The 25,928-nt window shown below is 39.0% G+C and overlaps 1 protein-coding gene across 6 annotated transcripts in view; it reads right to left on the bottom strand.

Annotated features, from left to right (window-relative positions):
• Window positions 1-10,049: 10,049 nt before the first annotated feature.
• XRN1 (5'-3' exoribonuclease 1) overlaps window positions 10,050-25,928 on the bottom strand; it is a 108,816-nt gene continuing 92,937 nt past the window's right edge. For 2 of the 6 annotated variants that reach the window (XM_055412388.2, XM_055412397.2), the window contains exons 38-43: window positions 24,555-24,733; window positions 22,776-22,889; window positions 22,580-22,682; window positions 15,810-15,848; window positions 15,301-15,461; window positions 10,050-14,835 (exon numbers count right to left, since the gene is read on the bottom strand). In XM_055412388.2, coding sequence (XP_055268363.2) covers window positions 14,536-14,835; window positions 15,301-15,461; window positions 15,810-15,848; window positions 22,580-22,682; window positions 22,776-22,889; window positions 24,555-24,733 — 896 coding nt within the window. In that variant the 3' untranslated portion in view covers window positions 10,050-14,535. The remainder of the gene's footprint in view (window positions 14,836-15,300; window positions 15,462-15,809; window positions 15,849-22,579; window positions 22,683-22,775; window positions 22,890-24,554; window positions 24,734-25,928) is intronic. The other 4 variants (XM_055412407.2, XM_055412421.2, XM_088840090.1 and 1 more) reach the window with 3 other exon arrangements.

Genomic DNA, 25,928 nt, shown 5'->3' with positions numbered 1-25,928 from the left:
AATTACTAATTAATGAGCATACAGTTTTAGTTAAGTTCTACATGAATTCAGTTTAGAGGAATAAGATCTAGAGATATGCTGTACAATACTGCATTGATAGTCAGCAATGTGTTGTACACTTAAAATCTTGTAAAGACGATCGATCTCATGTTGTGTTTTTACTGTAACAAAAGAAAAAGCTTTGAAAATGCCCTTCTCAGAACACTGTGGTGAGAATTAAATGACAGTACTATAAAGCACTTCGTCTGTAAGCAGTATTGTTGTTTTTCTTTGGCAATAGGCCAATTCTGAGAAGAGGAGGACCTGCAGAAAGGCAACAACCATGAGGATGGAGAGAAAAGAGCAGCTACAGGAGACGACGTTGCATCACGGCTTGAGAACTACATGTGGGGGGTGAAGAAAGGGTGAAATCAAAGATGACTCATGGATTGTGACCTCTAATATTTACTAGTAATAAGTGTAGAAACAACCATCTGATGATACTTCAGCCAAAAATGATGACTTCCTTCACTTGGTGGCACTAAGGAAGTGTCATTGGAAAATTATCTTCCGAAAACCCCAGAGATACTGTTTAAGAATCTACTGGTGTTTGATTAAGTTATTGAGGTGGGGGAAGTGGTTTGTGTATGTTGAATTCAGGAAGCATTTATCTAGCAATGTTGGAGAGTGTGCATGCCTGCTTAGTCTCTCAGTCATGTCTGTTTCTTTGCAATTCCATGAACTGTAGCCTACCAGGCTCCTCTGTTCGCAAGAATACTGGAGTGGGTTGCTGTTTCCTCCTCCAGGGGATCCTCTCGACTTAGGGATCGAATCTGAGACTCCTTTGTTTCCAGCATTGACAGCTGGATGCTTTACCACTGAGCCACCTGGGAATCTCTACCAGGGTGGACTACAGCCTAAAGAAGGATAGCAAAGATCACAAAAGCTGCATTAATCATTTGTCTCACAGCTTATTCTGCAATATTTAGCTCCTGGATTCCTTGCTATAGACACCTGCATTTGTCTGATACTGTTAACTTGAGCTTTGCTTCGTATTCTCAGTCAAGTCTCCTTATGGGTACTCTATATTTACCCCATAATGGCTTTTTTCTTTCCAGAGAGGAATAAATGAAATCAATGAGCTGTGACTAATATTTATTGTTCTTAGGCAAGCATCCATGTGCTCATTCTCCAGAAAAGACAAACATATTATTTTGCAACAAAATTCCCAATCAAAAGTCCCTCTTTGGCTGGAAAATGTCAGCTTACTTTTAAATGTTCTGATTAAAGAGAGAGAAGAAAACTTCCCTCAAGGGTCCTGAATGAAGTAGGAGCCTTGTGTGATAAATACACAGTCATCTCTTTGTGAAGGGAATAAAGACTGTATGCTGGCTGATTCCTGGCTTCTCTTCTTGCTCCTTTGAAATTCTTCCCTGGAAACCTGGGTTTCCTGACAGCACTCAGCACATAGTAGGCCCTCAGCTAACACTTACGGAAGCATACCAAAGCATCTCCTTCAGGCGGTGTTGCAGCTTCCCCCTTCTGCAACTGCAGCCCTGCTAAATCTACACCTGGTCTCTGCTGGCATTTCCTCCACTAATTTATTGCCCTCTGCTAGAAAGCTCACCTCTTCTGGTACTGTATCACTCCTTGCATCGTTTTTTTAAAATAATCTTTTCAAAGTATTTTTATTTATTTAGGTCGTACCGTGCAGCATGTGGGATCTTAGCTCCCAGACCAGGGATCAAACCTGTGCCCCCTGCAGTGAAAGCACAGTCTTAACCACTGGGACACCAGGGAAGCCTCACCCCTTTCATCCTTGGAGGAACACTTCTGCCTCAGCTATGTGTGGGAATGCTCACTGGCCTGTTTGTACTTGTCACAGGCCCTATAACCCGAGTCACAGGAGTGGGAATGTATTCCTGGAAAGAACTGACCTTAAGTACCCCTACAGACAGAACTACAACCAGAAGTTTTGCTGCTGCTGCTGCTAAGTCACTTCAGTCGTGTCCGACTCTGTGCCACCCCATAGACGGCAGCCCACCAGGCTCCCCCGTCCCTGGGATTCTCCAGGCAAGAACACTGGAGTGGGTTGCCATTTCCTTCTCCAATGTGTGAAAGTGAAAAGCGAAAGTGAAGTCGCTCAGTCATGTCCGACTCGTAGTGACCCCATGGACTGCAGCCTACCAGGCTCCTCCATACAAGAGTCCTGGAGTGGGGTGCCATTGCCTTCTCCGAGTTTTGCTACAAGTAGTCAAAGCCAGTTTTGAGATAATGCTCTGTTTTTAAAAATGTTGGTTCATTCATTCACTCTTGGCCACATTCCTTAAAAACTATCAGCTATGGAGGGGCACAAGACCGGGCAAGTTTGCACCTAGAGATCTGTACTGTCTTTGCAGCCTGTCCAGCTGTACTGCACAATAAGGATCTTGACCACAAATTTCCTCTTGTCAAATGAAATAAAGATAGATATACATACTGTCATAAATAGTGGTTCCTGCAATCCTGGTGCTGCAAACGGTTGTCTTTCTCGGGACTGTTGCTCCAGAGGTATGAGTTGGATAGGGAAAGACCTGTATTCATTTTGAGAAGCTATCAACCATGAGGATTTCCTTAAGTGTCTAGATTCCTGATGGTGCCGCCTCCAGAAAAGCAGGGACCCAGGAAAGTTTGCTTTGGCAGTCTGATGTGTAATCCATTCTCTTTGGTCTTTCCAACTTTAAGTATAATTCTAGGCCATTCTGAGTGATTCCTTCACTCAAATAGTCTTGGGTGTCCTGCAGGGTAGGTTGTTTTTCTGTAAAAGACCTCCATTCCAGGGTAGAGAACTCTGCTGACATCTAACTAACTCTTTGGGTTCCACAGGTAGTTTGACCACTGCTCCCCACTCATCCAGTTAGGTGTCATATCAGTCATTTGACAATCTGAGCAGAGCTAATTGCTCAGTGAGGTTCTTGAGGGAGCTCTGCTAATGTGGATGGATGGATTTGTAATAAAGGAGGCATCAGTTTAGTTCAGTTCAGTCGCTCAGTCGTGTCCAACTCTTTGCGACCCCACGAATCACAGCACGCCAGGCCTCCCTGTCCATCACCAACTCCCAGAGTTCACTCAAACTCATGTCCATCGAGTCAGTGATGCCATCCAGCCATCTCATTCTCTGTCGTCCCCTTCTCCTCCCACCCCCAACCCCTCCCAGCATCAGACTCTTTGCCAGTGAGTCAACTCGTCACATGAGGTGGCCAAAGTATTGGAGTTTCAGCTTTAGCATCAGTCCTTCCAATGAACACCCAGGATTGATCTCCTTTAGAATGGACTGGTTGTAGTAATATGTTAATGGTATTATCTAGGTATTGGTATTGATCCCCTGGTAGATCAGAGGTAAAGAATCCGCTGGTAATGCAGAAGAAGAAGGAGACTCGGGTTTCATCCCTGGGTTGGGAAGATCCCCTGGAGGAGGAAATGACAACCTCTTTTAGTATCTGTTCTGGGGAAATCCTATGGACAGAGGAGCTTGGCAGGCTACAGTCCATGGGGTCACAAAGAGTTGTACATGACTGAGCACACACAGGTATTGGGTATATAGATGTTTACTGTATAATATTTTAAACTTTGCTATCTATTGGAAAATTTTCATAGCGAAGCATTGGAAAAGAGGAAAAACATTCCCTTCAAGTGTCTAGCACTGTGAGTGGTGATCAGCTATCTTTAGCTAGTCTACCAGGTGTTCAGAGAAGCCTGTAGACCTAGGAAGGGGAACATCATTGTGGCAGAGCATGCCAAGTCTCAGAGATACTTGTTGAAGGAGACAGACAAGTTTCAGAATGATGCCTAAAACATGACACCATTTACATAAAATAAAGGCAAATAAAAACTTTAATTGTAAGAGGGCCAAGAGGAGCTACTCCATGTTCAAGGTCAGGAGGGGTGGCCATGAGGAGATACCCCTTGTCCAACGTAAGGAGCAGCAGCTGCTCTTTGCTGGAGCAGCCGTGAAGAGATACCCCACGACCAAGGTAAGAGAAACCCAAGTAAGACGGTAGGTATTGCGAGAGGGCATCAGAGGGCAGACATACTGAAATCATAATTAAAGAAAACTAGTTGATCTGATCACATGGACCACAGCCTTGTCTAAATCAACGAAACTAAGCCATGCCGTGTGGGGCCACCCAAGACGGGCAGGTCATGGTGGAGAAGTCTGACAGAATGTGGTCGACTAGAGAAGGGAATGGCAAACCACTTCAGTATACTTGCCTTGAGAACCCCATGAACAGCATCAAAAGGCAAAATGATAGGATACTGAATGAGGAATTCCCCAGGTCGGTAGGTGCCCAGTATGCTACTGGAGATCAGTGGAGAAATAACTCCAGAAAGAATGAAGGGATGGAGCCAAAGTAAAAACAATATCCAATTGTAGAAGTGACTGGTGATAGAAGCAAGGTCTGATGCTGTAAAGAACAATATTGCATAGGAACCTGGAATGTTAGGTCCATGAATCAAAGCAAATTGGAAGTGGTCAAACAGGAGATGGCAAGAGTGAATGTCGACATTCTAGGAATCAGTGAACGAAAATGGACGGGAATGGGTGAATTTAACTCAGATGACAATTATATCTACTACTGTGGGCAGCAACCTCTTAGAAGAAATGGAGTAGCCATCATGGTCAACAAAAGAGTCCAAAATGCAGTACTTGGATGCAGTCTCAAAAACGACAGAATGATCTCTGTTTGTTTCCAAGGCAAACCATTCAGTATTACAGTAATCCAAGCCTAAGCCCCAACCAGTAACGCTGAAGAAGCCGAAGTTGAACGGTTCTATGAAGACCTACAAGACCTTTTAGAACTAACACCCAAAAAAGATGTCCTTTTCATTATAGGGGACTGGAATGCAAAAGTAGGAAGTCAAGAAACACCTGAAGTAACAGGCAAATTTGGCCTTGGAGCACGGAATGAAGCAGGGCAAAGGCTAATAGTTTGACAAGAGAACGCACTGGTCATAGCAAACACCCTCTTTCAACAACACGAGAAGACTCTACACATGGACATCACCAGATGGTCAACACCGAAATCAGATTGATTATATTCTTTGCAGCCAAAGATGGAGAAGCTCTATACAGTCAGCAAAAACAAGACCAGGAGCTGACTATGGCTTAGATCATGAACTCCTTATTGCCAAATTCAGACTTAAATTGAAGAAAGTAGGGAAAACGACTAGACCATTCAGGTATGACCTAAATCAAATCCCTTATGATTATACAGTGGAAGTGAGAAATAGATTTAAGGGACTAGATCTGATAGAGTGTCTGATGAACTCTGGACGGAGGTTCGTGACATTGTACAGGAGACAGGGATCAAGACCATCCCCATGGAAAAGAAATGCAAAAAAGCAAAATGGCTGTCTGAGGAGGCCTTACAAATAGCTGTGAAAAGAAGAGAAGCGAAAAGCAAAGGAGAAAAGGAAAGATATAAGCATCTGAATGCAGAGTTCCAAAGAATAGCAAGGAGAGATAAGAAAGCCTTCCTCAGCGATTAATGCAAAGAAATAGAGGAAAACAACAGAATAGGAAAGACTAGAGATCTCTTCAAGAAAATTAGAGATACCAAGGGAACATTTCATGCAAAGATGGGCTCAATAAAGGACAGTAATGGTATGCACCTCACAGAAGCAGAAGATATTAAGAAGAGGTGGCATGAATAGACAGAAGAACGGTACAAAAAAGATCTTCATGACCAAGATAATCACGATGGTGTGATCACTCACCTAGAGCCAGACATCCTGGAATGTGAAGTCAAGTGGGACTTAGAAAGCATCACTACGAACAAAGCTAGTGGAGGTGATGGAATTCCAGTTGAGCTATTTCAAATCCTGAAAGATGATGCTGTGAAAGTGCTGCACTCAATATGCCAACAAATTTGGAAAACTCAGCAGTGGCCACAGGACTGGAAAAGGTCAGTTTTCATTCCAATCCCAAAGAAAGGCAATGCCAAAGAATACTCAAACTGCTGCACAATTGCACTCATCTCACATGCTAGTAAAGTAATGCTCAAAATTCTCCAAGCCAGGCTTAAGCAATACGTGGACTGAGAACTTCCAGATGTTCAAGCTGGTTTCAGAAAAGGCAGAGGAACCAGAGATCAAATTGCCAACATCCGCTGGATCATGGAAAAAGCAAGAGAGTTCCAGAAAAACATCTATTTCTGCTTTATTGACTATGCCAAAGCCTTTGACTGTGTGGATTACAATAAACTGTGGAAAATTCTGAAGGAGATGGGAATACCAGACCACCTGACCTGCCTCTTGAGAAACCTATATGCAGGTCAGGAAGCAACAGTTAGAACTGGCCATGGAACAACAGACTGGTTCCAAATAGGAAAAGGAGTACGTCAAGGCTGTATATTGTCACGCTGCTTATTTAACTTATATGCAGAGTACATCATGAGGAACACTGGACTGGAAGAAGCACAAGCTGGAATCAAAAGATTGCCGGGAGAAATATCAATAACCTCAGATATGCAGATGACACCACCCTTATGGCAGAAAGTGAAGAGGAACTAAAAAGCCTCTTGATGAAATTGAAAGAGGAGAGTGAAAAAGTTGGCTTAAAGCTCAACATTCAGAAAACTAAGATCATGGCATCTGGTCCTGTCACTTCATGGGAAATAGATGGGGAAACAGCGGAAACAGTGTCAGACTTTATTTTTTTGGGCTCCAACATCAGTGGGGATGCTGATTGCAGCCATGAAATTAAAAGACGCTTACTCCTTGGAAGGAAAGTTATGACCAACCTAGACAGCATATTCAAAAGCAGAGACAGTACATGCCAACAAAGGTCCGTCTAGTCAAGGCTATGGTTTTTCCAGTGGTCATGTATGGATGTGAGAGTTGGACTGTGAAGAAAGCTGATTGCTGAAGAAGTGATGCTTTTGAACTGTGGTGTTGGAGAAGACTCTTGAGAGTCCCTCAAGGAGATCCAACCAGTCCATTCTAAAGGAGATCAGTCCTGGGTGTTCATTGGAAGGACTGATGCTAAAGCTGAAGCTCCAATACTTTGGCCACCTCGCGTGAAGAGCTGACTCACTGGAAAAGCCTCTGATGCTGGGAGGGATTGGGGGCAGGAGGAGAAGGGGACGACAGAGAATGAGATGGCTGGATGGCATCACAGACTTGATGGACATAAATATGAGTGAATTCTGGTAGTTGGTGGTGGACAGGGAGGCCTGGTGTGCTGTGATTCATGGGGTCATAGAGTCGGACACGACTGAGTGGCTGAACTGAAGTAAACTGAGTTATATGTGCAGATAGCGTGTGTGACATCAAAAAAGGATACATACCTTGTTTGTGTAGGATACACATCACATGCTCACAGCAATTACCTCTAGAAGGTAGTCAAAAGATTTTACTCTTATTTGCTTCCAAAATTTGTAGGAAACTTAGCCATGTAATACTTCAGTGGTTAAAAATTAATTTAAAAGGAAGAAGTAGACTAGAACATGTGTTTGGGCATTTAACAGATCTCTTCTGAATTTCAGCTCAGGAACATATTGCTATCTTTGGGCAAGTCAGCCTTTTTTTGGTCTTACTTTCCTTATTTGTGAAATGAGTTAATACTATTTTTATGTTACTATGTTTTGAAGATTGAAAGTGTTATATAAAGTGAATGGTACCTAGTGGATAGCAACTGTTATTATCACTAAGCCTGGAGCACAAACCTTCAGTGCTATATTCATAGAGGTATAATTAATGATAGTATGTGGGAGAAAGTAATTCTCAGGAAGACTTGGAGCTCTTGTGTTGTTTCTAGATCCAATATGCCTTGAATTGCACAGAGAATCTCTGGTAAAATATTAATGGGTCAGCCTGAGAAGGTGATGCTGGAAACTCTGATTCTACATTTCTGTTTCTCTTTGCTGTCCAATATGCTACACAATATAGGGAGTTTCTAAGAGATAGTGAGGTTTCATCGTTCTTCCTGAATGACTGAAACGGCCTTCCGTTTGTCCATGATTTCCACTCTCTCTAATCTGTTCTCTGCAATGACACCAGTTTTCATCTTGAAAGAAAACAACCCCTTCCTAAAATCATGTGATGGCTGTTATGAGAAGAGCATTTAGGAGTACCTCACATCCTGACCTTTTTTGCTTCAAAGAACACAGCTGTTTAGGAATGGGCTGTGGCAGCCATATTTGTGTTAGTTGATCTTACTTGCTTACATGGTGATGGACATCTGACACAAACTTAGCTCATTCGGAGATGGAGAGATGCTAGTCTTGGGCTGGTTGCTGGAACTGAAGCGATGTCCAAAGGGAATATGGAAGCCTTGAGTGTTAAAAAGAAAGGCAGGGGTGAGACTAGAGAAGGGAGATATCTTCTGATAGCTTTCTATTCTTGGTCCAGGCCCCTGTGAAGCTCAGCAATGTTTCTGCTTTAATGTTCTAGATTTTCTGCGTTCATTTAATACATTCTATTCCCTCCTTCATTTAATTTTTTTCTTGAGTTACTTTAAGTGGGATTTTGTTACATCCAAACAAAAAAGCTTGGACTAAGCTTTTGGCCTGAAACTCAAGACACTTTAGCATGGTCTGCAGTGTTATGGTCTTATGCCTACCTTCACCTCCATTTTCCCTCTGATCCCTCTTAATCTGCACTATATATAATACAGCTCTGATCAGTTTCCTTCCCTTGCTTGGCTCCTTTAGGTTTCAGCTCCTTTAGAAGAGACCCTGATCTCTTCCCAGTCTGTGAGATATCCCTTTCTTACATGTACTTGCTATACTGGTATTACACTTGGTGGTTTAATTGTTCCTCTCTGCTAGACTTCATGGATGATCAAGACTAGGTCTAGGTCTTATTCACAACTCTATGCCTGAGCTAAACCCTTAAAAGATACCAATAAATAGCAAATGAAATGAATGAAATAATATGTTTAAAATAAAACTAGAGAGAATCGGTATAGAAACTAGATTAGAAAGCCTAAGCTTTAGAGTAAAGCAAAGACCATAGGATTTGGAATCAGACTACTGCATAGGTGAACCTGCCTACATGGCAGGGTCCTGAGAATTAAAGGAGATGATCTTTGTAAGCCAGGTAGTATATTGGCCTGTGATATTAAATCCTTAATAAGGATTTAATAATTAGTAGGTATATTTATTTATTGTTCCTATATTTAGGAAGTCAGTGAAACATGGCTAAGACTCTTACAACTGTAGGAATACATGACTTTATAAAGCACCTCAAAATTCTAAAGGCAACCATTTCCTAAGCTGAAGGAGTTTAACTGGGATTACCCTTGTAGGAAGGCGGTTTGCAGGCACATCAGAGAGTAACCTTCGATTACCATTAGGGCAAAGCTGTTTTACAGAGCTTCTTTTATGTATGAACTGTAAGGACTGATTGCCAGCTCAGAATGTGGTTGTTTCTTAACAGCCTGCCTTTGAGAGGTCCAGGTTTCCTCAACAACCCACAGTCCAGTAGCGGTAGCCCGTCAAGGTGACCTGCCCCCACCCCCAACTATAGATGCTGGAACAAAGACCTGATCTAGAGGGTCACACCTCAGAGCGCATGGACCCATGGAGAATAAGAGTGTGAACTGGAAAGTCACACCTCAACTAAGGTTCAGTTCTTAAGAAGCCTCGTTGTACTTTCTGAATTGGATTCTCTGAGACAGTCCCGAGTTCTTACAACAAATTTCCTTTTCTTAAGCTAACTTGAGAGGATTTTGATTTGTTTATTGATTTTCAAGTAAAAAAACTGGCAGTAAGTACCTAGTGCTTTAAATATATTACCCATACAAGGGTTGTTGTTTTCTTCCTTTAGGACATGAACAAACTGAGGCATAGGCATTACATAACTTGCCAATCCTAATATAATGACATATTTACAATTAGAGGCAGAGCCAGGATCTGAACTGTGGCCATCAGAATCTGCAGTTCAGACTTTCTCCACCAATCATGCTGTCAAGTTTATGCTAATTGATACAGATTCAAAATACCAATATAAAAGGATATGAGGTTTAAGTGAATCCTGTAATCTATTTTCAATATCACTGCAAACATACAAGAACAAAAGCTTATGAAATCATTCTCAAATGTTTAATTAAAATCCATATAGCATTTAACATGTATAGATGTTTAAACTCTTTCAGTGACTCATATTTTAAAATCCTTTTACAGAACATTTTGAGGCTAACTTCATGCCAAAAATCTACAAATGTACAGTTTAACACAAAAATACATTTGGAGTCCATTCCAATGCAAGTTGAAAACACTTTAATTGCAGACAATGTATAGATATTTAAAAAACAAAAGCTACAAAACGAGCACATAAAAGTCTTCCCTTTTGAATTTTTAATAAAATACTGCTTTGTATAAGATCTAATGAAAAATTCCAGTTACTTATAAAATACTTATGTGAGGAAAAAAAAAGAATTAAGATCTATATGTATGAATTATATTGTTTAAATGAAAAAAATGTTGAACATGTTGATGATACAGTACACTATCTATTACTCATATATCAAAATAGATGCAAACACTCAAAGAAGCAACTGGATGCAGGCAAAAGAAAATATGAGACTTAAGGCCAAAAAAGCCCCTAAGTTCCAAAACAAACAAAAAACTCACTCCTATTACTTCATGAGAAAACAGTATAAAGATTTGGCTCCAATTACTAAAACATCTACAGGCATTTAATTATTTGGCCTTGGCAATTTACTAGTACATCAACTGTTGAAATAACAGCAATAGGTGTATTGTTGGGAAAAAATTAATTTTTATAGGTTTAAATATGTAAAACTTTATATACTGGAAACCAGAGTCTCCATCACGAATTGCACTTGAGATGGCTGAATGCATTGATTGGGCAAGGCATTATTGTTGGTTCACTGAAACACACAAAGAAACATAAAAGCAGCTATGGATTTCTGATATTCTTAACTATGAAGACTATTATCTGTGTTTTCCTCTCTCTACAAGATGCATCAGTGGTGCTGGAGATAAGTCAGTAAAACTCCAGCCTGTCCTCGTTCTGATCGTCATGGTCTCTCACTGCTCCCTGGCGGAAGACGGAGCAATCTGAAGGAAACATGAGCCAGCTCTGTCTGAAACATATTCATTTCTAGAATTTTTAAGCATTATCCTAACTAGGAAAGGAAGCTCCTGCAAAAAAGACTGTTTCACTGACAAAGCTTATAAGATGTACAGAAAGAACACTGCCAGTTTAAGTTCTGTCACTCTCTAGAAAAATGATTAGGGGGCTTCTGTGATTCATTTTTTTTTTTCAGAGGTAGAGAATGTCTGTCATTTCTCTCCAATAAATGAATTCCCCTCCCCAGTAAAAACACGATTTGGAAGCAAGATGGTACTAAGAAATATAGCAAGCTCAGAAAGCTGGGAAATTGTACATAGTGGTTTTAAAAAAAAGAGGCTCTGGACAATGAGATGAAGCATATTAGAATGAACTTTAGTGGGGAGGGGGACAATTCGAGCTATCTTAAACTAGACAATCACTATGATAATGTATGATTTACTAATACAAATAGAACAGATGATTTAAAATTGAGTAAATAAATCATTGCAGTTCATCTATGTCCTTGAGCTAGGAAGAGTATAGTCTGAAAATGCTGTGAAGGACGTCTTATTTAACTGGTCTCCTTCCAACTGCCTATCTGCCCCTCCTCCTAAATCCAGATTAGTTTGAAAAATATCAGTTTAAAACCAAAGCAAGTACCTGATCATGAAAAAGGAAATAAACAACAAAACCCACACCAAGAGTTCTTCATCTCTCCCACCAATAGGAAATAAAAGATCAAACTTTTGTTTTTCAGTTCTAAAAGAACTACTTATCCCTCTGAACAGCAAGGAAAGTCTTAAATTGAAACCAAAGTACACACAGAGGTGAAATTAATTTTTCAGGCAACTGAGTCTCAGACGTTTAAGACATGAGTATGCATGATGTTTAAATAAATTAATACAGTCTATCCGTAAAATTATAAGACTCAGGTCATGTATTGGAAATGGTGAAAAGGACTGAAAGGACCAAGCTTCACAACTCACTTGATCTGCTCAAAAAAAAAGAAAAAACTTTATTGAACAAGGTTATCTAGAAATAATGCTTTAGTAAGGAGAGGAAAGTTTAAATAGATTTAACTGCTCTTGTGATGTGGAAACATGAAGTATTTTGGGGAACCTGCTCTCTGTGCCCTACACAGTCCCTGGTGTCCACACAAAGTCCACAACAGATTCAACAGCTGAAAGGGCATATTTCTAAATTTTGGGGTAGTCTGAGCCTGTGCCATCCACAAAGGAAAAATTGTAAGTTTCCCAAATTTATCAGTGGATCTAGACTCCTGAAGACCGTCATGAGATACAAACAGTCTCTGCTTCTTACATTCTCTCCAGAGAGGGCACACCTATTGCTCTCAGGCCCATCTCTGGAATAGGCATACAAGGTGAAGAAAATAGAGATGAATGCCTGACACTATCTAGTCATTATGGATTTCTCTCCCATTTTAATCTCTCTTTAGTCGTGAGCTGCTTTAGGATAAGAATGAAAATAAAAGACTTTTTATTGCCTATCCATCTAGATTTGTCAGTCTGCTTTGTTTGAATATTGAGGAAACCTCCTTATATGGGTTCAGTGGCACTATGCTTATCAAAGTTTCTCTTGAAGTTTTTGGAAGATGGCATGTGCTCCTACTTCGGTGCTTTAATAAAGATGTGGGCTGTACACCGTTTATATAGGGTAGGCACAGAGAAATGATGAGTGAGGCAATTCTTGAATGCTGGAGTTTGTACAGTTACATAAGGTGAAAAATATCATACACTTTTAAGTAGTAGACGTTAACATAATCTTATTGTCACAATTCAACTTTTTTGTATTTCCATAAAAGACATTTCCTTAAAAAAGAAAAATTACTTTGTGAGGCAAAAAGGACAAACTCTGAGAATTACTTGAGCCTCATTACTTCAGATTCTACTACAGAGAAACATGTATTCCCAAAACCGAAATGTTGGGAACCAACGAACATCTGAATCTAGGAAAATTAATAGAAAATAAAATCACAGAAACTCACATGACTATCATAAATGACAAATAATGAACACTTATACTAAAGGCACTACTAATATACAAATATCCTATTAACACTTAGAGAAACTCTAACATTTAGCAGTTAGAGAAAGAAATCCATTTAACTCAATACTAGCGTTTTAAAAAACAGACTAAGACTCATGGCAGAGTTTTCAATGAGCCAAATAAAACTAGATATAATAATAAGCAGCTCCATACAAAGATTGTGGTTCCTACTTTTAAAATACTTTTAAAAAAGTATGATAACTTACTTCCTTAAAAATATAAGCATATCACAAAAACTAAAGCATAAATATATATATATATATGTATATAAATCCAGGCCCTGGTACCGCTGAGAAATTTTCATAAACTCTGATATAATTTCAACAGCCACAGATTGACTAACACACACCCACACGTGACATGTACAGACAAAATGTCAGAGTCACTGCGCAGTTCAGCATAAAGCTAAAAGCATGGGAAGAGAATGAGGACGGGCATTTGTCATGTAAATAATGCATATTATACACTCATTGTGCCTGTGCAAACCTTGGAATTTTTAAAAATTTAGAATTTCATTGTCCCAGGAAACACTACACATGGACCAACAATGGAGCTGTCATGTATGTTTAAGTAAGCAAGTGAAAAGCTAAACAAAAGGATAATACGTTTTAATTAATGACATGATTAATATTTTGTACTTCTATCAGAAGATTAATTTGTAATCATTATACCCTGTAGATTGTGAAACTTAATTTTTTATTAGACGTTAACGAATGCTGGTTCGTGAACAATGTAAAAAGTTGTAATTATTTCCTCAAATCTAGATCGCTATGTATAGTCCTAAGCAGTTAATGAAATATTCTGATCAGTATCCTGAAATTGCTTTGGTACAAAATGGAGAAGAAAGCAAAACCAGCAGCACCACCACACTGTGATTGCGTCACCACAGGCCTAAAGGGCCCTCGGCGATAACAGGACGTGAGTGGGAGTGCCTGCAAAGAGGCCACTCTCCTGACAATTCTATTACATCATTAAGAAGAGAAATAAGGTCTGCGTTCAGTAAATTATACTTGAGGCCCAATTTTCATGCTCCATTTAATTATCCCTCAATGATAGTGTAAAAAAAATGTTTATTATTATTGCAGTACCATGTCTAATTCATAGTTAATGACAAGGCTAAGGGTTAGAGTGGTACATGTGAATGCTCAGTCCACTGACAGTATTTTAATACAACGTTTTAGTTGATTTTTTTTTTTTACAGCTTTACTGAGGTATAATTGATGTAAAACAAACTGCACATACTTAAGATGCACAATTTGATTTACAGTCTTTTAAATAGCATGAAAAGTGCCTGACAACTAGAAAATTAAAAAATTTAATTGAAATGTATTGTTTTAAAATAGTACATTGTAATTTCTTGTGAGACACAGATATGGATTTATAAAAAGGTAGGAGGAAAGGAAATAAACTTAATTCCAAGTACCAAATTTATTCAGAAGGTTTGGAAACGCCAAAATTGACAGCCAGTTTTCTTGATTTTCTTCTTGAAGAGCTTGGAGCCGACTTCTGGTGAGGCATACTATGGCCTGGGGAGGCAGCTGCAAGTTGAAAAGAAGATGCAGGTTGGGGGATCTGAGAGGATGGTAAGGAAGCTGATGAAGTCTCCTGTGGAATTCCTTTGGTGACATCAGAAGATGCTGACTGGCTAGTGTGAAGCGGGGTGACTTGATAACTCTGGGCCTCCTTATTCTCAAAGCTCTTTTTGTTTGCAACTCTTTTTTTAGTTACCTTTGAGGAATAAAAGAATAATTAACAATGTAGGCAAAAAAAACTAGTGTCAGAAAATACCATAAATCATGCTGCTAATACTTGTCAAGTACTGCTGACTTGTGACTTTCACTTATAATCTCCAAACCAGACTTTAGAAATTCAAGGACTCTAGTTATGAATAAGATATTTTAAATTTATTCATAATTTCCATATAAATAAAATTTATGCTCCTGATTTTAAATCACTGTTTTAGAAAAGGATACTATTACTTGCTACAATTATTAGAACACAAATTCCGACAGCATGAATTAAGTTAGATGGTTCACCAGTGGTCAAAATATATTCTCAGTACCCACTCCAGTACTGATCAGGCTTCTACTTGGCACTGAGTATGAAATCACTGACTAAATAAAATTTTATCAATAGCTTTTGAACAGTAAAAAAATTCTCTTAAAAATATAGCAATTCTCTTCTAGGCCTCACCTGTAGAGGTATGAACTGATTGTGCACACCAGCTGGCATTCCCCCAGCCATGGGCATAGTCCCAGCATACGGTGTATGATGGAAGGGCTTCCCAGGAACTGGCATTGGTGGTCCCCATGGCACTGAGCCAAAGAGATGAGATGATGAAGGCATGATATTAGCTATTAAAAATCATGGAAAAGCTATTTTAGTAAAATGGCATAATTAAAGCCCTGAAATTTAAGACCTCCCTTTGCTACTTTTCCTTTTAGCTTATTGCACTTTGGCAAAGAGCATACACTTAAGTTCTGTTTAACCTTGCTTACAACATTCAAAGTCCTGTTAAAGACTATGAACCACCTACATTCAGCTTATCATTATGCTGTCTGGCCTGTGAAGGCCAACAGTACCTTATACTGATACAAGCCTTAGGAATACTTGTAATACTATTTAAAAAAAATAATAGGGTCATAAATCTGTCCCTTGGGGGAGAAAAGTCAGGGCAGAAAGAGAAATCTTAAGGATCTCACCTGCCCCCAATGCTAAGTTGCTTCCATAGTGATCCCAGCCTACAAAAAAAAAAAACCAGAAAAGCTCAAGTCTTGAAATTTGATCACTTTCATATGATATACACAATCTTTCTTTTCCCTATTCTAACATTTTTAATTCAAGAATTAAAAAAAAATACTTAACAGCTTGTTTCTTGCTAAAAGTGCATGCACTGAATCAGTGGTTCCCAAAACTGATTTGTTTATCTGAATCACACAGAATCTTGTGAAATACAGATTCCTGGGCAAAGCTCCAGACCGGCTAATCAGACTTTGAGGGCCCAGGAATCTGTATTGTTAATAAGTTCCACAAATGATCCTTACACAGCACCAGTGCAGTATTTGTGAACTACTACGTTGAACAATAACAACCAAGACTCTGGCACACTGCCACCAAAGAAGGTCTGTACTGTGCTCAAAGTTTCTTTTTAGAGAGAGAAAAAAGCAGACAGAATTTAAGACTTAACTAAACCTCAGCTATATTTGAGAGAAGCTTGTGAGTATACCTTTAGATAACCTATATGTACTAATTACTTAAAACTAATTTAAATATAGTTGCTAGATTTTTTTGATGTGGGTAATTTTTAAAATTTTTACTGAATTCATTACAATATTGCTTCTGTTTTTATGTTTTTGGTTTTTTGGGCCATCAGGCATATGGGATCCTAGCTCCCCAACCAGGTATTGAACCTGCATTGGAAGGTGAAGTGTTAACCAATGGACCACCAGGGAAATCCCCCGGATTCATTTTTGAAAGTGAAAAAGCAATCAAAATAGATTTTCTAAGTTATAGTGGACTTACTACCTTGAGTTATATGAAAACATCAGATTTATTGTGTCATAAAAATTTTATGACTAACCATTGTTCATATAGGCAAAGGAATGCCAGTGTAGTATAGTAACAAAATTGTGGGATTTGCTTTTGCATGCTAGTACTGCTACTTAATAAGTTATGGCCTTAGACAAATTGCATTTTTTAAACAAATCAAAGTAAAAATAATTATACACACACATATTGTAATAAAAAGGGTTTTCAACAAAATACAGCAGTCATCTGGTCCATCCCAGGTTTAACTGTTTTAGCTATTTATTTGTACACTGTTCAATAATTTGCTTATACTGCTGCTGCTGCTAAGTCACTTCAGTCGTGTCCGACTCTGTGTGACCCCATAGACGGCAGCCCATCAGGCTCCCCCGTCTCTGGGATTCTCCAGGCAAGAACACTGGAGTGGGTTGCCATTTCCTTCCCCAATGTGTGAAAGTGAAAAGGGAAAGTGAAGTCGCTCAGTCATGTCTGACTCGTAGCAACCCCATGGACTGAAGCCTACCAGGCCTCCGTCCATGGGATTTTCTAGGCAAGAGTACTGGAGTGGCTTGCCATTGCCTTCTCCGTTGCTTATACTATTAGCTGATTTTTCAACTTTAGGCATTTTTAGACTAAAACTACTATGAGAGATCAAAATTCAGTTCTTTTATACCACCCTTCACTACTCACCCTGTCCTCCCAATATATTATAATATTTGTTTAAAAAATATAGTGTTTGTGGTATGTCACCATATAAATATTATCACTTCAAAGCCAAGTAGAGTACTCTTGATTAATTTTTTTTCCTTGTAAAATTTAAAAAACTGTTTTAAGAGTAATTACTTTTTAAAAGTACCTTAGTCTTCTATACACCTATCCTTCATGTTTTTTTCCAAATGCTGCCAATCTATCAGATCATTATCTCATCTGCCAAGACCTTCTCCTGCCCTTTCAATTGAGACCAGTTACTTTCTACACCTGCTGAGCAGCTGGCATTCTGGAATTTCCATTCACTGCATAAGTATATTAGGTATCGTGCAGTTTAGTTTCATGTGTGTGTGTGAGTCACTCAGTCGTGTCTGACTCTTTGCAACCCCATGGACAATTCTCCAGGCCAGAACACTGGGGTGGGTAGCCTGTCCCTTCTCCAGAGGATCTTCCCAACCCAGGATTGAACCCAGATCTCCTGCACTGCAAGAAGATTCTTTACCAGCTAAGCCACAAGGGAAGCCCAAGAATACTGGAATGGATATCCTATCCCTTCTCCAGGGGATCGTCCTGACCCAGGAATCAAACCAGGGTCTCCTGCATTGAAGGCAGATTCTTTACCAACTGAGCTATCAGGGAAGTCCTTAGTTTCATGGTCTTCTTTAAAACAAACAAACAAAATTATTGCTTTGCTTTTTGGAGCGCAGAATTCAGTAACTTCTAAAGAACAGTGCATAATAAGTAAATTTGCCTGTCTGAAATGTCTTCATTCTACCCTTGCACTAGATTCACACTTTAGGTTTAGAGAGAAATCTAAGATGAAACTAATTCTGTCTCAGGATTTTGAAGTAATCAATGTTCAACTGTTTTCGAGCTTCTTGTCTCTGTTCAATGATGCAATAACATTCTGATTTTTGATCTTTTATTTGTATTTTTCCTTCATCTCTGGCTTCTCTCTATTCAGTTCAGTTGCTCAATTGTGTCCAACTCTTTGCTACCCTGTGGACTACAGGACGCCAGGCTTCCCTGTCTGTCAGCAGCTCCTGGAGTTTACTCAAACTCATGTCCATTGAGTCGGTGATGCCATCCAACCATCTCATCCTCTGTTGTCCCCTTCTCCTGCTGCCTTCTATCTTTCCCAGCATCAGGGTCTTTACAAATGAGTCAGTTCTTCAGCATCAATCTTTCCAATGACTATTCAGGACTGATTTTCCTTTACGGATGGATTTCCTTGCAGTCCAAGGGACTCTCAAGAGTCTTCTCCAACACGACAGTTCAAAAGCATCAATTCTTTGGTGCTCAGCTTTCTTTATTGTCCACTCTCACATCCATACATGACTACTGGAAAAGCCATAGCTTTGACAAGATGGACCTTTGTTGGCAAAGCAATGTCTCTGCTTTTTAATATGCTGTGTAGTTGGTCATAACTTTTCTTCCAAGGAGCAAATGTCTTTTAATTTCATGGCTGCAGTCAACCATCTGCAGGGATTCTGGAGCCTAGAAAAATAAAGTCTCTCACTGTTTCCCCATCTATTTCCCATGAAGTGATGGGACCAGATGCCATGATCTTAGGTTTCTGAATGTTGAGTTTTAAGCCAAGTTTTTCACTCTCTTCTTTCACTTTCATCAAGAGGCTCTTTAGTTCTTCACTTTCTGCCGAAAGGGTGGTGTCATCTGCATATCTGACGTTATTGATATTTCTCCCTGCAATCTTGATTCCAGTTTGTGCTTCATCGAGACTAGTGTTTCTCATGATGCTCTGCATATAAGTTAAATAAGCAGGGTGACAATATACAGCCTTGACGTATTCCTTTCTCGATTTGGAACCAGTCTGTTATTCCATGTCCAGTTCTAATTGTTGCTTCATGACCTGCATACAGATTTCTCAGGAGGCAGATCAGGTGGTCTGGTATTCCCATCTCTTTCAGAATTTTCCACAGTATATTGTGATCCACACAGTCAAAGGCTTTGGAATAGTCAATAAAACATATGTTTTTCTGGAACTCTCTTGCTTTTTCGATGATTCAGTGGATGTTGACAATTTGATCTCTGGTTCCTCTGCCTTTTCTAAAACCAGTTTGAACATCTGGAAGTTCACGGTTCATGTACTATTGAAGTCTGGCTTGGAGAATTTTGAGCATTACTTTGCTAGCGTGTGAAATGAGTTCATCTGCGCGGTAGTTGGAGCATTCTTTGGCATTGCCTTTCTTTGGGACTGGAATGAAAACTGACTTTTTCCAGTCCTGTGGCCACTGCTGAGTTTCCAAATTTGCTGGCATATTGAGTGCAGCACTTTCACAGCATCATCTTTTAGGATCTGGAATAGCTCAATTGGAATTCCATCACCTCCACTAGCTTTGTTCGTAGTGATGCTTTCTAAGGCCTACTTGACTTCACATTCCAGGATGTTTGGCTCTAGGTGAGTGATCATGATTTTCTGGCTCGTGAAGATCTTTTTTGTATAGTTTTTCTGTGTATTCTTGCCACCTCTTCTTAATATCTTCTGCTTCTGTTAGGTCCAAACCATTCCTGTCCTTTATTGAGCACATGAAAAGTTCCCTTGCATGGAAAGTTCCCTTGGCATCTCTAATTGTCGGAAGAGATCTCTAGTCTTTCCCATTCTGTTGTTTTCCTCTACTTCTTTGCATTGATCACAGAGGAAGGCTTTCTTATCTCTCCTTGTTATTCTTTGGAACTGCATTCAGATGGGTATATCTTTCCTTTTCTCCTTTGCCTTTCACTTCTCTTCTTTTCATAGCTGTTTGTAAAAGGCCTTCTCAGACAACTGTTTTGCCTTTTTGCATTTCTTTTTCTTGAGGATGGTCTTTATCACTGCCTTCTGTACAATGTCACAAACCTCCGTCCATAGTTCTTCAGGCACTCTATCAGATCTAATCCCTTGAATCTATTTGTCACTTCCACTGTATAATCATAAGGGATTTGATTTAGGTCATACCTGAACGGTCTAGTGGTTTTCCCTACTTTCTTCAATTCAAGTCTGAATTTGGCAATAAGGAGTTCATGATCTGAGCCACAGTCAGCTCCCGGTCTTGTATAGAGCTTCTCCATCTTTGGCTGCAAAGGATATAATCAATCTGATTTCAGTTGACCATTTGGTGATGTCCATGTGTACAGTCTTCTCTTGTGTTGTTGAAAGTGGGTGTTTGCTACGACCAGTGCATTCTCTTGGCAAAACTCTGTTAGCCTTTGCCCTGCTTCATTTTATACTCCAAACTTGCCTGTTACTCCAGGTGTTTCTTGACTTCCTACTTTTGCATTCCAGTCCCCTATAATGAAAAGCACATCTTTTTTGGGTGTTAGTTCTAAAAGGTTTTGTAGGTTTTCATAGAACTGTTCAACTTCAGCTTCTTCAGCATTACTGGTCAGGGCTTAGACTTAGATTACTGTGAAATTGAATGGTTTGCCTTGGAAATGAACAGAGATCATTCTGTCATTTTAGAGACTACATCCAAGTACTGCATTTCGGACTCTTCTGTTGACTATGATGGCCGCTCCATTTCTTCTAAGGGATTCTTGCCCACAATAGTAGATATAATGGTCACTTGAGTTAAATTCACCCATTCCAGTCCATTTTAGTTCGCTGATTCCTAAAATGTTGATGTTTACTCTTGCCATCTCCTGTTTGACCACTTCCAATCTGCCTTGATTCATGGACCTAACATTCCAGGTTCCTAAGCAATACTGCTCTTAACAGCATTGGACTTTACTACTTCCATAGCTGTCACATCCACAATTGAGTATTGTTTTTGATTTGCTTATTGTTTCTCTTTATTACTGGTATTCTAAATTCCAAGGCAATCTGTGTCTCTTTCATTTAGTGCTAAGCATCTGGTGGCCCTTTCAGTTTAGAGATGCATGTCCCTTGGTCAGAAGAAACTACTTCTTTGATAACTTTTCTCCTTCCCATGATCTCTGGTCTCTTTTTCTGGAACTCCAATTAGATAGGTATTGGATCTACAGACCATTCCTCTAAATCTCTCTTACTTCTTATTTTCCTCCTTTTATGTTGATCTTTTTCCTGTGATTTCTGTGGCTTTGCTTTACCTATTGAATTTAAAAATTCTGGCTCAACAATTTTTGTTCTCCAATTATTATTTTATTCATGAATTCTTGTTCTTAATTTTTTTTTTTGGTTGCAATACTGTTTCATTTCATAAGAATGCTAACCAAAGCTGTCTCTGAAGTTCTCTTCATTCCAACATTATCTCCAGATCTCTTCCATTTATCTTTGTTTAAGCTCTTATAGAGATTTTCCTAAAATGTTCAGTGGTTTCTCACAGTCTGTTATTTCTTCATATTAAAGAACAAGACATTAAAACTATGATTAGAAGCAGTGTCTGTGTTGGGAGGGTGCAGGGCTAAATGCCTTGAGATTCTCAGCTTCTCTCTAGGATGACTGAATGGTGAGCCAGCCTTTTGGCTGGGACATCCTCCAAAAGTTGGTGGGTCTTTCGCTTGGAATTCAGTGAAATTCCTCAAAAAAAACATCCTCCAACTTCCTATCTGGGCTAAGGCTTGTTACAGCCTGGGAATAGGATGGGAAACGGAACTTTATGTAGCCTCAGTTTCCAGCCTAGCATCTCATTCTCTATTCTGTACCTGGTGTCTCATGTGTATGGAGACTTCTGGAGACCACACCTCCAGGATTTTGCCTGTAGATGTGAACTGCTTGCCTGTGCGGGGGAAGGCTCTGGGGAGGGTTCCATCACTCTTGCTACAGATGCTGAACTGACCCCCTCTTTTCAGGCCATGCCCCTGATAGCTTCTGACACTTTCAAGTTCTGAACCTCTTGGGAACTGTGAGGGACAATCTGCTCATCTATCGGTTTGTATCCTCTTTTATACACTCTTCAGTCTGAGCATAACCCTACTCTGCTGCATTGGTTTTTATTTCTCCTCTTTTCTTATCACAAACTGCTTTCAAATTCTAACGTGCTGCTATTTCTTCTCTCATCTCTTTGTCCTTATAGGTTCACACTTAAAATAGTTTATTATTCAGTTTAATGCAGTCTGGGCAAAGAGAAGAGATAACCAGTATAATACTCCCTGCATTTCTAGATGAATCTGCAGGTTCTGGTTTCAGGCTTACCCCTTACAACTCCTTACATTACCGAGGCATTTAGATCATTTTTTTATTTCCTTGAAGTGATGCTTCTTAAAAGACCTTTCTAAAAACAATAATTAAATGGTAAATATTTAGACGAGAAAGATACCTTACCAGTAGGTTGGGGGAAAACTGGAGGAATGGTTCCAGGTGGTACGGCTGGAGGATAACTTGGAAATATTGGTGGAGGCAAAGGGAAATTCACTCCTAAGGAGCCCTATGGAAGTATTTAAAGTTATAAAACAATGCAGCAAAAACATCTAGAGGGATTACTTAAAGATTTAGTAGAGAATTCATGGACAGTTCTCACCAATTGTTGTATAGCAAAAAGTGCAGCTTTTTCCTTGGCTTCATTTTCAGAATGGCACTGTGGCCCATGTACCAGTAAGCCGTTAGATAATTTTACCTGGCAAACTGTCATTGTCTAAAAAAAGAGAACAGGAATGTTTATGAAGCTATCTGTCCAGGAAGTTGACCTTCTCCTAGAAAGCTTAAACAAGTAGAATAATTTCATCTAACATTCTGTAAAAAAAAATTTCAAGAATTCAAAGAAGGACTACAGCTTAAGTTTTCAGTTATGATGCAAAAACTTTAAAACTGTTGCCTTATCTTTCAGTGTTTACAAAGTTAAAATGATCTATAAGCTAGCTGAAGGGTCAGGAATCCTAATGTAAATGAAAGTCAGCTAAACTTTCTTCTTTACATTTAGGATCAGGAAATTAGGCTTCCTATTTGTTTTTGTATGTAAGATTTTATTGGAGCACAGCCAAGTCCACTCTTTTATGGTTTGCCTTTACCTACTATAACTGCAGAGGAAAGCAGTTGTGACACAGACCATATGGCCCACAAAGCCTGAAATATTTACTATCTGGCTGTTTATAGCAAAAATTTGCTGACCCCTGCTTTCTACCATCCTTTAAATAGCAGACGTTTTGCTAACATGAATTAACTGCCAAAATCTTAAAAACTCAGAAGTTCTGACTGATTTTATATTTACATTTGAATGATAATTCTTTACAGTATACTTTTTTTCTTTGATAAGAAAGACTTTTAAGAAAAATGCTTTTTCAAAAAGTAGTCATATTTATGTAGTAGTATTACTAAGTATAGTGTTATTACTATTATTATTAATACTAGGTTAGTATCATTATACTAACCTAGTATTATTACCATTATTATTAATGGTTGTTTTAGGTAAGAATATGTCAAGAGTTTAGATAAAGGATAAAACAGATTTCCTGTAGTGGTTCTCAAGGTGTGGTATAGGGGCCTCAGAGGTCCCTGAGACCCTTTCCAGAGCTTCAAACTATTTTTATAATAACATGAAAATGTTATTTGCTCTTTTCACTCTCACTTTCTCATAAGTATAGAGAGAACAAAACGTTCATTAATATAATTTCAAATTCTACAATTGCACTGACTTTAAAGAAAATACCATGTTTTAATGTTGCTTATCAAAAAATATCCACAATGATATGAAAAGGCTATTAAAATTTTCTTCCTTTTTTCCAACTATTCGTGTGAGGTCAGATTTTCTTTATTTATTTCAACCAAAACCATGTATTACAAGAGATGGATGGTAAGAAGCAGATATGAGAATATAGCTTCTTCTAATAATTAGAAGATGTAAAAGATTTGCAAAAATGTAGTAGGGCAATGACACTCTTCTCACTAAATTTTTTCAAAAAGTCATTTTTAATTAACAACTTAAATTTTTTCATTTTTCATTTGGTAAATATGGATATAACACAAGTAAACAAAAGTTCTTTGGGGTTCTGAAAAAAAAAAAGATGAGTAGTTTCTGAGACCAAACAGTTTGACAGCTGCACTGTACACCAAGATCCTTAGCCCTGTCATCACTCTGAAGAATCCTGTGAGGCAACCTGCTGCCCAAGTTCCTGTCAGTGTCGTTGAGGGCTCTGGATATGCATAAATGGAAAAGCCAGAGGGAGAAGTATTCATCTATGCTTCTCATAAAGTCAAAAATACCAGCTCCATTATATTATTTCCAGCCAAAGATTTTCAGTTGATTTGTTTAAGCTCAGTGATCAGTAACTTATGCAAATAGAAGAACAGTAGTATACTATACCTGTGGTGTTCTCAGAAAGGAGAAATCCGGTTGTGGCATTCCAACAAGGGAACAGATTCGAGAAAGTTCAGTTACTGGTGTGGATACAGGAGGAATCTGGCCGGTAGGCCAGCACACACTGTCCATAGACTGAACATTATGGTACTCACTAGCACTGTGAGGCTTGTTCATATAAGATGCTACAAAAAAAGAGAAAAGGACGTATCTACAGTAAATGATACTTCAAACTACGCAATTACGGCAGGACTTTACAGAATAGCAAGTAAGACATAGTTAGAAAGTGAAAAGAGGAACTTCCCATGAAGCAAATGTAAGAACTATGTAGTCTAGCCTAAAATAACTAGAACTAAATGAAGATTTTTAGATGATTATAATTAATTACTGTTGGAAGGAAAGTTATGACCAACCTAGATAGTATATTAAAAAGCAGAGACATTACTTTGCCAACAAAGGTCCGTCTAGTCAAGGCTGTGGTTTTTCCCGTGGTCATGTATGGATGTGAGAGTTGGACTGTGAAGAAAGCTGATCGCCAAACAATTGATGCTTTTGAACTGTGGTGCTGGAGAAGATGCTTGAGAGTCCCTTGGACTGCAACGAGATCCAACCAGTCTATTCTAAAGGAGATCAGTCCTCGGTGTTCTTTGGAAGGACTGATGCTAAAGCTGAAACTCCAATACTTTGGGCACCTCATGCAAAGAGTTGACTCACCGGAAAAGACTCTGATGCTGGGAAGGATTGGGGGTGGGAGGAGAAGGGGACGACAGAGGATGAGATGGCTGGATGGCATCGCCGACTCGATGGACATGAGTTTGAGTGAACTTCGGGAGTTGGTGATGGACAGGGAGGCCTGGCGTGCTGTGATTCATGGGGTCGCAGAGAGTCGGACATGACTGAGCGACTAAACTGAACTGAATTAATTACTGATATATAATTAAGATAAAGATTTAAAAATATAAGTTGATGACTGCCGAAAATTAGCATCATGAGAGATTAACATGTAGGCAAAATCTAAACAAGCAAATGGCTTTCTTGAGCTGATTTATAATTAATTCTTAAGGTTTTTTTATTTTTATTGGCATATAGTTGCTTTACAGTGTTGTGCTAGTTTCTGCTGTACGGGAAAATGAATCAGTCTTATGTATACATATATTCACTCTTTTTTTAGATTTGTTCCCATTTAGTCACCACGGATCACTGAGTAGAGTTCCTTGTGTTAAAATTCTTAAGTTTTGAGGCTTCAGCTTTGATTTTCTCAAAATCCATCTTACTTTCTGAGCAACATGGATCAATGTTTTTTGCTCTAAAATAGTGCTTCTTGAATATTTTTTCTGAAATTAAGCCTTCCAAGTGCCTTTATAAAGAATATGATTTAAA

This window comes from Moschus berezovskii, chromosome 1 (genome assembly GCF_049115385.1).
Source record: "Moschus berezovskii isolate FMDL1 chromosome 1, NW_MosBer_1.0, whole genome shotgun sequence".
In the NCBI taxonomy this organism is placed as follows: Eukaryota; Metazoa; Chordata; class Mammalia; order Artiodactyla; family Moschidae; genus Moschus; species Moschus berezovskii.
This window is presented reverse-complemented; position numbering and strand designations above follow the sequence as displayed.